The sequence below is a fragment of the Nerophis lumbriciformis genome, linkage group LG39, assembly GCF_033978685.3.
Source record: "Nerophis lumbriciformis linkage group LG39, RoL_Nlum_v2.1, whole genome shotgun sequence".
Lineage (NCBI taxonomy): Eukaryota > Metazoa > Chordata > Actinopteri > Syngnathiformes > Syngnathidae > Nerophis > Nerophis lumbriciformis.
The window spans coordinates 10,125,558-10,138,631 of record NC_084586.2 but is presented as its reverse complement, the minus strand read 5'-3'; the positions used below and the strand labels follow the sequence as shown (position 1 = coordinate 10,138,631).

The following is a 13,074-nucleotide window of genomic DNA, read 5'->3' as shown; positions in this document are numbered from 1 at the left end:
TCTGACATAATATTGTGAGAGTCCAGTCCATAGTGGATCCAACATAATAGTAAGAGTCCAGTCCATAGTGGGGCCAGCAGGACACCATCCCGAGCGGAGACGGGTCAGCAGCGCAGAGATGTTCCCAGCCGATGCACAGGCGAGCGGTCCACCCCGGGTCCCGACTCTGGACAGCCAGCACTTCATCCATGGCCACCGGACCTGTGCCCCCCTGGGCTCTGGGAATCACTAATAAGCCGGAGTTCTTTGAACGCAGATTTCTTGCCGGGACATATGGTACAATGCAATCGACAAGATAGGACGGAGCTAGACCGTGTAGTATTTTATACGTAAGTAGTAAAACCTTAAAGTCACATCTTAAGTGCACAGGAAGCCAGTGCAGGTGAGCCAGTATAGGTGTAATATGATCAAACTTTCTTGTTCTTGTCAAAAGTCTAGCAGCCGCATTTTGTACCAACTGTAATTTTTTAATGCTAGACATAGGGAGACCCGAAAATAATACGTTACAGTAGTCGAGACGAGACGTAACGAACGCATGAATAATGATCTCAGTGTCGCTAGTGGATAAAATAGAACGAATTTTAGCGATATTACGGAGATGAAAGAAGGCCGTTTTAGTAACACTCTTAATGTGTGATTCAAACGAGAGAGTTGGGTCGAAGATAATACCCAGATTCTTTACTGATTCGCCTTGTGTAATTGTTTGGTTGTCAAATGTTAAGGTGGTATTATTAAATAAATGTCGGTGTTTAGCAGGACCGATAATCAGCATTTCCGTTTTCTTGGCGTTGAGTTGCAAGAAGTTAGCGGACATCCATTGTTTAATTTCATTAAGACACGCCTCCAGCTGACTACAATCCGGCGTGTTGGTCAGCTTTAGGGGCATGTAGAGTTGGGTGTCATCAGCATAACAATGAAAGCTAACACCGTATTTGCGTATGATGTCGCCTAGCGGCAGCATGTAAATACTAAAGAGTGCAGGGCCAAGAACCGAACCCTGAGGAACTCCGCACGTTACCTTAACATAGTCCGAGGTCACATTATTATGGGAGACGCATTGCATCCTGTCAGTAAGATAAGAGTTAAACCACGACAAAGCTAAGTCTGACATACCAATACGTGTTTTGATACGCTCTAATAAAATATTATGATCGACGGTATCGAAAGCAGCGCTAAGATCAAGAAGCAGCAACATAGATGACGCATCAGAATCCATCGTTAGCAGTAGATCATTAGTCATTTTTGCGAGGGCTGTCTCCGTAGAGTGATTTGCCCTGAAACCGGATTGAAAAGGTTCACAGAGATTGTTAGACACTAAGTGTTCATTTAGCTGCTGTGCGACAATTTTTTCGAGGATTTTCGAAATAAAGGGAAGGTGGGACACCGGCCGGTAGTTTACCATGAGGTCAGGATCAAGGTTAGGTCTTTTGAGCAGAGGATGAATAACCGCTTTCTTGAATGCTAGGGGAACAGTGCCAGAGGAAAGTGATAAGTTTATAATATTTAGCACTGATGGACCTAATAATACAAAAAGCTCCTTGATAAGTTTCCCAGGAAGTGGGTCAAGTAAACATGTTGTTTGTTTTATCCCACTTACACGCTGTAATAGTTCCTCTAATGTTATTTCATCAAAAAGAGAGAGACTATTTTGTATTGCAGTATCCGTCGTAGATACAGTTGTATCTGTGTTCATAGAACCCAGTTGTAGCTGGGATGCGTTGTCTTTAATCTCCTTTCTAATGAGTTCAATTTTCTTATTAAAGAAATTCATAAAGTCATCTGCCGAGTGGGTGGAGCTATTGGGAGGAGTCCCTTGTTGTGTTAGCGATGCTACTGTACTAAACAAAAATGTAGGGTCGTTTTTGTTGAGGCGGATGAGATTTGAGTAATATTTAGCTTTAGCTAAGGTAAGCATGCGTTTATACGATATTAAACTATCACTCCATGCTTGATGGAAAACCTCAAGCTTGGTCGCGCGCCATTTGCGTTCCAACTTTCTACATGATAATTTATGAGCTCTGGTTTCCTCTGTAAACCATGGGGTGCGCCTTTTAGGGGCCCTTTTTTGTTTTAGCGGTGCTATACTATCAATGGTTTTGCGCAGGGCATTGTCAAAGTTGTTAGTGAGGTTATCAATAGAGCCGACATAATTTGGGAATGGTGCCATTACCGAAGGCAGTAGGTCAGCAAGAGTCATCGTTGTGGTGGCATTAATGTTGCGGCTGCTATAGCAGTTATTATTATTATTAGTTTGTTGACAATGAGTCAGAACTTCGAATTTTATAAGGTAATGATCGGACATTACTTTAGTATACGGGAGTACCATAACTTTGGAGGTGGTGACACCCCTGACCAGCACTAGATCTATCGTATTGCCGTTGCGATGCGTAGGTTCATTTATTATTTGTGTAAGACCACAGCTATCAATTATAGTCTGGAGCGCCACGCACTGAGGGTCCGATGGGTTATTCATATGGATATTAAGTCCCCCATTATGATTATATTGTCTGCGTGCGTCACTAGATCAGCAACGAACTCTGAGAATTCATTAATAAAGTCCGAGTAGGGCCCTGGGGGGCGGTAGATAACAGCCATATCGAGAGGCAGCGGTGCGACAGACCTCATAGTAAGCACCTCAAACGATTTGTATTTATTATTTAGGTTAGGGGTAAGGTTAAAGTTTTCATTGTATATTAGTGCGACCCCCCCACCCCTTTTAAGGGGACGGGCAATATGCGCATTCGTATAGTTAGGAGGAGATGCCTCATTTAGCGCAAAAAATTCGTCTGGTTTGAGCCAGGTTTCGCTAAGACCAATGACGTTAAGATTGTTGTCTCTAATGACCTCATTAACTAATAACGTTTTGGGAGACAATGATCTTATGTTTAAAAAGCCCATATTATAAGTATTGGGCTGTTTTGACGAGTTTTTGTTTAAATTATCCGTAGTAGAAATATTAATAATGTTGCGTTTATTATACGTAGTGCACTTTAAATAGTTTCGACCATATCTAGGAATTGATACGACGGGAATTTTCAGATTGTTTACTTGATGCTGCGATCGACTGAACGCATCATGATTTGCCACCTCAGTAGAATGCATATCTACCCCGGACACATTCACAACAGAAAACACATTATGTGAGTTGTGTGTTATTCTAAGAAAATTGCTATGCGTACAGGAATTATCCAGCCTGGTGCTGGCTAGTTCTAGCTTAACTGACTCCTCACCCGGACTAGCAGGCTCTGTAATTGCCTGTGACCGGGCTTGCTCTAGTGTAGTTAGTCAAATGTGACTTAAACAGTAGTCTATATTCTTAGACAGGATGATGGCGCCTTCCTGGTTAGGGTGAAGGCCGTCCCTCATCAGCAAGTCTGGTTTGCCCCAGAAAGAGGGCCAATTATGAATAAACGTTAGTCCCTGTTGTCTACAGAAGCTAGCCAGCCACTTGTTAAGCGAGACTAATCTGCTATATCTCTCATCATTGCCTCTCGCAGGCAGGGGGCCAGAGACAATTACTCGATGCCTGGACATCTTTCTAGCGAGATCACAAGTCCTGGCTATGTTTCTCTTTGTAATCTCTGACTGTCTCATTCTAGTGTCATTGAAACAAACAACAAACAACACTAAATGAAAGAGTTTTTGTACAGAACGCCACTACAATATTTTAAAACAAATAAAGCGCACCTTTGTGCATGATGTCACACAGGATATTTAAAAAACTGTAAAATAAAAATTAGCTGCATAAAAGGAAATCAAATTGTGTATGTCCTTTGCTATGTGGTAGGTTACTGCGGACGTTATCTCCTGTTTTTGACTATTTTTTTCATACGGTGTTGATCTGGAAATGGAAGACGCCAGGCTCAATTGGGTCAGTGCTGGTTGCTTCGGCATTTTGTTGGGTGTGGCACCGGCCGAGATGTCAAAATGCAGAGTTTCAAGCACTCCTTATTCTCTAGCGGGGGACTTTTCAAATTATGCTACAAATTAGTAGCGATGCTACTTTTTGTAGCAACGCTTTTGTCGCATACTTTACATCTTACTGTTCTCTGTTCAACATCTTCCCGCTTGAAGCCAAACCACCGCCAGACGATGGACCCTGTGCTGTTTTTCTTAGGATCGAATTATTCCTCCATTTGTTACCAGATTCGCATCTTTCTCTCTCGTATTATCACTCGCACTGCTCTGCTTTCACCACCTGCCACAGCTAACTTTACCCATGCCGAACCTCTCTGCTCCGCGAGGGCGTATGTAACAAGGTGCGCTTGTTTTATGTCTCTGTGACAAGGTGACAAGAAAGAATGAGAAAAGCCTGCAGTGTAATGCCCGCAGCTAAAAGCAACTGTGTGAGAACGTATACTCGAATACTCACGAAATAGTCATTTTCTACATTGCACAGAGACAAACCCACGATATATCGAGTATAATATATTTTTAGTTAATTTAGTCATTATAGTTTTGGCCTTTAGACAATACCCTCATGGAAGGAAGGGTGTACACACAAAAAATAAAAATAAAACCAAAAAACACACTTATTTTCATATTTTGCTTGAGTATTTCATGTAAAATTCCAAATTATGACCCCTTAACATTTTAGATCCTTGCTACAGTGGGGCTGGGTGAATTATTGCCTCCTGTTGTTTGGCAACACTTTGCCTTCCTGGTGAAATATGTAAGCCAACAATGTTCAAAGCCAAGGGGCTGTTTGTGGAAGCTCTTGAAAAATGGAAAAATAGACCAAAAAGACATCATAAAAAACTGTAATGTTTATATGAATGATTAAAGACACAAGTAAAAGTTAAAAAGTTAAAGTTAAAGTACCAATGATTGTCACACACACACTCTAGGTGTGGCGAGATTATTCTCTGCATTTGACCCATCACCCTTGATCACCCCCTGGGAGGTGAGGGGAGCAGTGGGCAGCAGCGGTTGCCGCGCCCGGGAATCATTTTTGGTGATTTAACCCCCAATTCCAACCCTTGATGCTGAGTACCAAGCAGGGAGGTAATGGGTCCCATTTTTATAGTCTTTGGTATGACTCGGCCGGGGTTTGAACTCACAACCTACCAATCTCAGGGCGGACACTCTAACCACTAGGCCACTGAGTAGTATATGTCCTTTTAAATACGTATATGTTTTTATTAGCCTATTTAATTACAAATATCATGATGACATCAGCAACCATCGCTCATCTGTTCCTTTTACAGTTTTTAACCAAAGCATTGTAACAGAAAATCTAATCGAGTACACTCCTCCACCTATCCTTAGGCATCTTTGTGTGGGACGTGGAAGGCAGCCGCTACTTTGACTTCCTCAGCGCCTACAGTGCCGTCAACCAGGGCCACTGCCACCCCAAGATCATCGCCGCCCTCAACGCCCAGGCCTCCAAGCTCACCCTGACCTCCAGAGCCTTTTACAACGACATCCTGGGGGAGTACGAGGAGTTCGTCACCACCATGTTTGGTTACGACAAGGTCCTACCCATGAACACCGGTAAGGAACAAGCAGCCCTCGCTCAAATCATATCTTTGCCATTATCACCGGTGTTTTTTTGTAGGCGTGGAAGGTGGCGAGACGGCCTGTAAACTGGCTCGTAAATGGGCTTACAACGTGAAGGGTGTCCCACAAAACAAAGCCAAGATCGTCTTTGCAGGTCAGAAGCTTTACCAGGGGTTTGCTTTTATTGGCTGTGAAACACTAACTGTTCTGTGTTATTTTTTTGTACCAGATGGGAACTTTTGGGGTCGTACATTGGCAGCCATCTCCAGCTCCACCGACCCCACTTGCTACGAAGGGTTTGGCCCCTTAATGCCAGGCTTCGAGCTGGTTCCGTTCAATGACATTCCAGCACTGGAGGTGCTTTTGTTTTCACAGCATGACAACTTGCATAACCATGAGCCTGTTGAATAAGTGACTACAAAATTGTCGAACGACTGTAACCAAGAGGCATGCTTATGCACCTAAGAGTAAAGTCTAATCTGCAGAAATTAATATGGTAATGGGTGATAGACGCACTAGACCAGGGGTCGGCAACCTTTACCAGTCAAAGAGCCATTTTGACCAGTTTCGCAAATTATAGAAAACAATGGGAGCCGCAAAAATTTTTTGAAATTTTAAATGAAATAACACTGCATCAAAGTTTTTTTTTTGCTATGTATAAACCAGGGGTCTCAGACACGCTGCCCACATCTTTATGTGGAATTTGAAAGCTGGTGCGGCACGCGGGTTATAAATGAATGGCGCTTGTCAGCGTCATGCGTGCCGTGATAGTACAGCATATAGCGCCCACTACAACCAGCGTGCCTGATCAGTCACACGTTGTATGGTGTTTCCGCTTGCTCACGTAGGTGACAGCCATGCATACTTGGTCAACAACCACACAGGTTACACTGACGGTGGTGGTATAAAAAAAACTATAACACTCTTCCTAATAATGCGCCACACTGTGAACCCACACCAAACAAGAATGACAAACACATTTCGGGAGAACATCTGCACAGTAACACAACATAAACACAACAGGACAAATACCCAGAATCCCATGCAGCCCTAACTCTTCCGGGATACATTATACACCCCCGCTACCAAACCCCGCCCACCTCAACCGACGCACAGAGGGGGGTTTGATGTGTGAGGGAGCAGGGTTGGGGTGGGGGCGGGGTTTGGTGGTAGCAGGGGTGTATAATGTAGCCCGGAAGAGTCAGGGCTGCATGGGATTCTGGGTGTTTGTTCTGTTGTGTTTATGTTGTGTTAAGGTGCAGATGTTCTTCCGAAATGTGTTTGTCATTCTTGTTTGGTTTTGGTTCAAAGTGTGGCGCATTATTAGTAAGAGTGTTAAAGTTGTTTTAAATGACCACCGTCAGTGTAACCTGTGTGGCTGTTGACCAAGTATGCCTTGCTGTCACGCATGTGTGCAAGCAAAATATGTATGTTGTTTAACATGTGTTGGGCTGGCACTCTGTTAATACAGATTGTAGAGGGCGTCAAATGTTGTACCATCATGGCACGCCGTAAGGGTGAACATTGATGAATATTAATCCCGGGAGTTTTCTGCGAAGAGGCACTGAAATCCGGAAGTCTCACGGGAAAATTGGGGGATTCAGCAAGTAAGCTGCTGAGCCGCATCAGAGTGATCAAAGAGCCGCATGCGGCTCCGGAGCCGCGGGTTGCCGACCCCTGCACTAGACAGAGCCAATGTTTACTCTTACTCTAAATTCAAAGACAGGCTGTCCTTTTTGTGTATTTTAAAATCTTGAACAGTGCTTGTTTCACAATACATGATCTCCTCAAACCTGCTGACCACAAACTAACAAAGCATGTAAACAGGACCCTATTGGCCGTGTTATCTTCGGCCATGTCCACACGAACACAGATACTTACATACCGTATTTTTCGGAGTATAAGTCGCACCAGCCAAAAATGCATAATAAAGAAGGAAAAAAACAGTCGCATTTTTGGGGGAAATTTATTTGATAAAATCCAACACTAAGAATAGACATTTGAAAGGCAATTTAAAATAAATAAAGAATAGTGAACAACAGGCTGAATAAGTGTACGTTATATGAGGCATAAATAACCAACTGAGAAGGTGCCTGGTATGTTAACGTAACATATTATGGTAAGAGTCATTCAAATAACTATAACATATAGAACATGCTATACGTTTACCAAACAATCTGTCACTGCTAATCGCTAAATCCCATGAAATCTTATACGTCTAGTCTCTTACGTGAATGAGCTAAATAATATTATTTGATATTTTACGGTAATGTGTTAATAATTTCACACATAAGTCGCTCCTGAGTATAAGTCGCAACTATGAAAAAAACTGCGACTTATAGTCCGAAAAATGCGGTACTTATCTCTGCGTTTAGGCCTCTCGTCCACACGCAGACGCATAATTTTGTCTTTTAAAAACGCAGACTTTTACAAACGCTGGCCAAAGTGTAGAGTTCCAAAACTCTCCGCTCAGCGTATGCGTGTACACGGCACAAAAGGAGACTTGTGATGACGTCACTGTTGTGCGCTGTCATTTCCAAGCTCGACAACACTGCCTTGGAGGCTTTAAACACACTATAAGAAGAATTACTGTATGTTTGAACGTAAACATGCTCTTTTCACTCAACGTTAATAAAAAAGACACCTCAAAACGGGCTTTACGATATTCCCGCCGGCGCTAATGACAGTCAGCTGTTTTGGATACGATCGCTATTTAACCTCCAGCTGATGGGACAACTTTGACAAGCAAGATTTTTTGCTACGTTTTCATAAGAAAGGTGCAATATTATTTTATGTTTTTAGTAGGGATGTCCGATAGTATCGGCCGATAAATGCTTTAAAATGTAATATCGGAAATTATCGGTTTCAAAATTATCGGTATCTGTTTCAAAAAGTAAAATTGTATGACTTTTTAAAACGCCGCTGTGTACACGGACGTAGGGAGAAGTACAGAGCGCCAATAAACTTTATCACATAACATCTTTTCACACACACAAGTGAATGCCAAGCATACTTGGTCAACAGTCATACAGGTCACACTGAGGGTGGCCGTATAAACAACTTTAACACTGTTACAAATATGCGCCACACTGTTTAACCCACACCAAACAAGAATGACAAACACATTTCGGGAGAACATCCGCACCGTAACACAACAGAACAAATACCCAGAACCCCTTGCAGCACTAACTCTTCCGGGACGCTACAATATACACCCCCCGCTATCCCCAACCCCGCCTACCTCAACCTCCTCATGCTCTCTCAGGGAGAGCATGTCCCAAATTCCAAGCTGTTGTTTTGAGGCATGTTAAAAAAAAAAATAATGCACTTTGTGACTTCAATAATAAATATGGCAGTGCCATGTTGGCATCTTTTTCCATAACGTGAGTTGATTTATTTTGGAAAATCTTACATTGCTTAATGCATCCAGCGGGGTATCACAACAAAATTAGACATAATAATTAATTCCACGACTGTATATATCTATCGGTTGATATCGGAATCGGTAATTAAGAGTTGGACAATATCGGAATATCGGCAAAAAAGCCATCATCGGACGTCTCTAGTTTTTAGTCCTTGTTCGTCCGTGTTCTCGTGTAAAAAGCAACTAAAAAAACAAAACAATGTAGCGTCCTCCTTGTAGTGTACTGATGTTAAAGACAATATACACTTCATTACACATCTACTATATCACTATATCCATGATTAAATGCTTTGTAATTCCATGACGGTCTTGCAGCGAGACACGCACGTTCGTGTGCTTCACTTAAACATGCAAAAGGGTTTCCTTGGCTTGTTAGTGTGGCTGATTTTGAGAAATAATGTACACTTCACTGCACATGTTGCTGAACATGTTATTCTGTGAGTGTTGAGTTTCAGCAGCACAGGCGTGCATTCGCTCTTTAATAATGTTCCCAGGGCTCTGTGTCGGTGCAGGCTGGTTTTAAAGATAATGTACATGCTATTGTACGTCAAACTAAACATAATAGGAGGTCTAATTCCACCAAGTCAGCTATTGCTGCTTTTTGTCAGGCTTCTGATTGGACAAAATGTGCATGACAGCAGGTGTATGTATGCGTTTGTGTGTAGACATAGACAGTTTTGAAATTACACTTGTGTGGATGGAGATTGTTTTTAAAGGCCTACTGAAACCCACTACTACCGACCACGCAGTCTGATAGTTTATATATCAATGATGAAATCTTAACATTGCAACACATGCCAATACGGCCGGGTTAGCTTACTAAAGTGCAATTTTAAATTTCGCGCGAAATATCCTGCTGAAAACGTCTCGGTATGATGACGTCTGCGCGTGACGTCATGGATTGTAGAGGACATTTTGGGACAGCATGGTGGCCAGCTATTAAGTCGTCTGTTTTCATTGCAAAATTCCACAGTATTCTGGACATCTGTGTTGGTGAATCTTTTGCAATTTGTTCAATGAACAATGGAGACAGCAAAGAAGAAAGCTGTAGGTGGGAAGCGGTGTATTGCGGGCGGCTGCAGCAATACAAACACAGCCGGTGTTTCATTGTTTACATTCCCGAAAGATGACAGTCAAGCTTTACCATTGACCTGTGGAGAACTGGGACAACAGAGACTCTTACCAGGAGTACTTTGAGTTGGATACGCAGACACGGTACCGTGAGTACGTATGCAGCTGCGGCTTCCAAACATGTACGTGCGTGCCGCTATGTGCATGTCACGTACGTAACTTTGGGGACTTTGGGGAAATATATGTGCTGTATGAACTTTGGGGAGGTGAACGGTACTTTGGGCTGTGGGATTGAGTGTGTTGTGCAGGTGTTTGAGTTGTATTGGCGGGTTATATGGACAGGAGGGGGGAGGTGTTTGTAATGCGGGATTAATTTGTGGCATATTAAATATAAGCCTGGTTGTGTTGTGGCTAATAAAGTATATATATGTCTTGTGTTTATTTACTGTTTTAGTCATTCCCAGCTGAATATCAGGTCCCACCCGCCTCTCACAGCATCGTCCCTATCTGAATCGCTCCCACTGCCCTCTAGTCCTTCACTGTCACTTTCCTCATCCACAAAATCTTTCATCCTCGCTCAAATTAATATAATTTAATTAATTAAATCGTTGCTTTCCCGGTCCGAATCGCTCTCGCTGCTGGTGGCCATGATTGTAAACAATGTGCGGATGTGAGGAGCTCCACAACCTGTGACGTCACGCGCATATCGTCTGCTACTTCCGGTACAAGCAAGGCTTTTTTATCAGCGACTAAAAGTTGCGAACTTTATCGTCGATGTTCTCTACTAAATCCTGTCAGCAAACATGGCAATATCGCCAAATGATAAGTATGACACATAGAATGAACCTGCTATCCCCGTTTTAAATAAGAAAATCGCATTTCAGTAGGCCTTTAACCCCAAATATGTGTTTTTGAAACTCTCCATGTTGACCTTAGTTTGACCTGTTTCTCTCTGATGCAGCAAGCCCTTCAGGACCCACACGTTGCAGCCTTCATGGTGGAGCCCATTCAAGGCGAGGCTGGGGTAGTGGTGCCCGACGAGGGCTACCTGACCAAAGTCAGAGAGCTTTGTACTCGACACAATGTGAGTGATTTTATTTGTATTTTATGTGGGTATTAAAGGTAATATTAAAAACGCACATCAACATTCCTTACTTACCGGTATTTAAAAAAAAATCTGCATAAGGGTGCACAGCGAACCCTTTTTAGCTTGCAACTTTTTTTTAATTGTAAAAATAAACTACATGTGTTAAGATTGTTAGTTTTTCCAGTTCTTTTTTTCAAAACCTTCATTTATTTGTGTTAATAAAGCAGGTGTTACCTGTTCATACTCATAAACACATTATAATGGGACTGTCTGTGAATGTAGGTCTGTGAACGTAGCTTGTTTTTCCAACTCTACACAGCAGATGGCTTCGTAGCTCCACTTCTCGACACACCTTGTACGCACCTGGTCTGCCAGAGAATAAGAGGACACAGCAGAAGGGATCTGTGTAGGAATGTAAAATTTCATATCGCGGTTATTGTGACCGAAATGATCACGGCTGTCATTATCACAGCATTGCTGAATGTGCTTAAAAAATACTTATACACACACTGAAATCTTTTAACCAAGTTTTATTTCAAAATAATTATTAAATAGGCACTAAGGCTGCACGATTAATCGACATTGAGGTTTTAGTGCGATAATGTAATCGCAAGAGCCTGAGGTTGTCATTGGCATTTGAGTGACAGACATGTTTGCCAATTAGACCTGTTGCGCTCCGTGTGTTCTTTGTCTCTCGCTTCAAACACGGAAAAAGAGGTCTCACTCTACATCGCTTTCAGCACCTGAGTGCATTTATTTATTTAACAGTAGAATTAAATGAACGCAGTGAGCCGTCTTTTTTTTTTTTAGTCACTCACAATCTTTGTCTCGGTGGGCGAGGAGCAAAACCACCAGCTTTACACACACACAAAGCACAGAAGGAGAGCCTCGCTACTCGCTAGGGGGAAGTTTCGCAAAGTAACAAAAATTGGGAGGTAAAAAATATGATTACAACACCGGATGGGCAATATGAGCCCATCAACATACCTCTTTCTTCTATACCAGGGGTCGGCAACCTTTATCAGTCAAAGAGCCATTTTGACCAGTTTCGCAAATTATAGAAAACAATTGGAGCCGCCAATTTTTTATTTTTTATTTTTAATCAAATAACACTGCATACAAAGTTTTCTTTTTGCTTTGTGCTATGTATAAACCAGGGGTCTCAGACACGCTGCCCACACCTTTTATATGGAATTTGAAAGCTGGTGCGGCACGCAGGTTTTAAATGAATGGCGCTTATCAGCGTCAGGCGTGTCGTAATGGTACAGCATAGCGCACCCACTACATCCAGCGTGCCTGATCAGTCACACGTTGTATGGTGTTTCCGTTTGCTCTCGTAAGTGACAGCAAGGCATACTTGGTCAACAACCACACAGGTTACACTGACGGTGGCGGTATAACAAAAAAACTATAACACTCTTACTAATAATGCGCCACACTGTGAACCCACACCAAACAAGAATGACAAACACATTTCGGGACAACGTCTGCACAGTAACACAACATAAACACAACAGGACAAATACCCAGAATCCCATGCAGCCCTAACTCTTCCGGGATACATTATACACCCCCGCTACCAAACCCCGCCCACCTCAACCGGCGCACAGAGGGGGAGAGGGAGGGGGGGGGGGGGGGCGCTGATGTGTGAGGGAGCAGGGTTGGGGTGGGGGCGGGGTTTGGTGGTAGCAGGGGTGTATAATGTAGCCCGGAAGAGTCAGGGCTGCATGGGATTCTGGGTGTTTGTTCTGTTGTGTTTATGTTGTGTTAAGGTGTAGATGTTCTCCCGACATGTGTTTGTCATTCTTGTTTGGTTTTGGTTCAAAGTGTGGCGCATTATTAGTAAGAGTGTTAAAGTTGTTTTATATGGTCACCGTCAGTGTAACCTGTGTGGCTGTTGACAAAGTATGCCTTGCTGTCACGTACGTGTGCAAGCAGAAGATGTATATTGTATAACAAGTGTTGGGCTGGCACGCTGTTAATACAGATTGTA

The 13,074-nt window shown here is 42.8% G+C and overlaps 1 protein-coding gene across 1 annotated transcript in view; it reads left to right on the top strand.

The window, feature by feature from the left end:
- The window catches only part of oat (ornithine aminotransferase), a 31,001-nt gene that overhangs the window by 8,974 nt on the left and 8,953 nt on the right, over window positions 1–13,074 (top strand). The window contains exons 3-6 of the mRNA XM_061931838.2: window positions 5,269–5,493; window positions 5,558–5,653; window positions 5,729–5,856; window positions 10,956–11,078. Coding sequence (XP_061787822.1) covers window positions 5,269–5,493; window positions 5,558–5,653; window positions 5,729–5,856; window positions 10,956–11,078 — 572 coding nt within the window. The remainder of the gene's footprint in view (window positions 1–5,268; window positions 5,494–5,557; window positions 5,654–5,728; window positions 5,857–10,955; window positions 11,079–13,074) is intronic.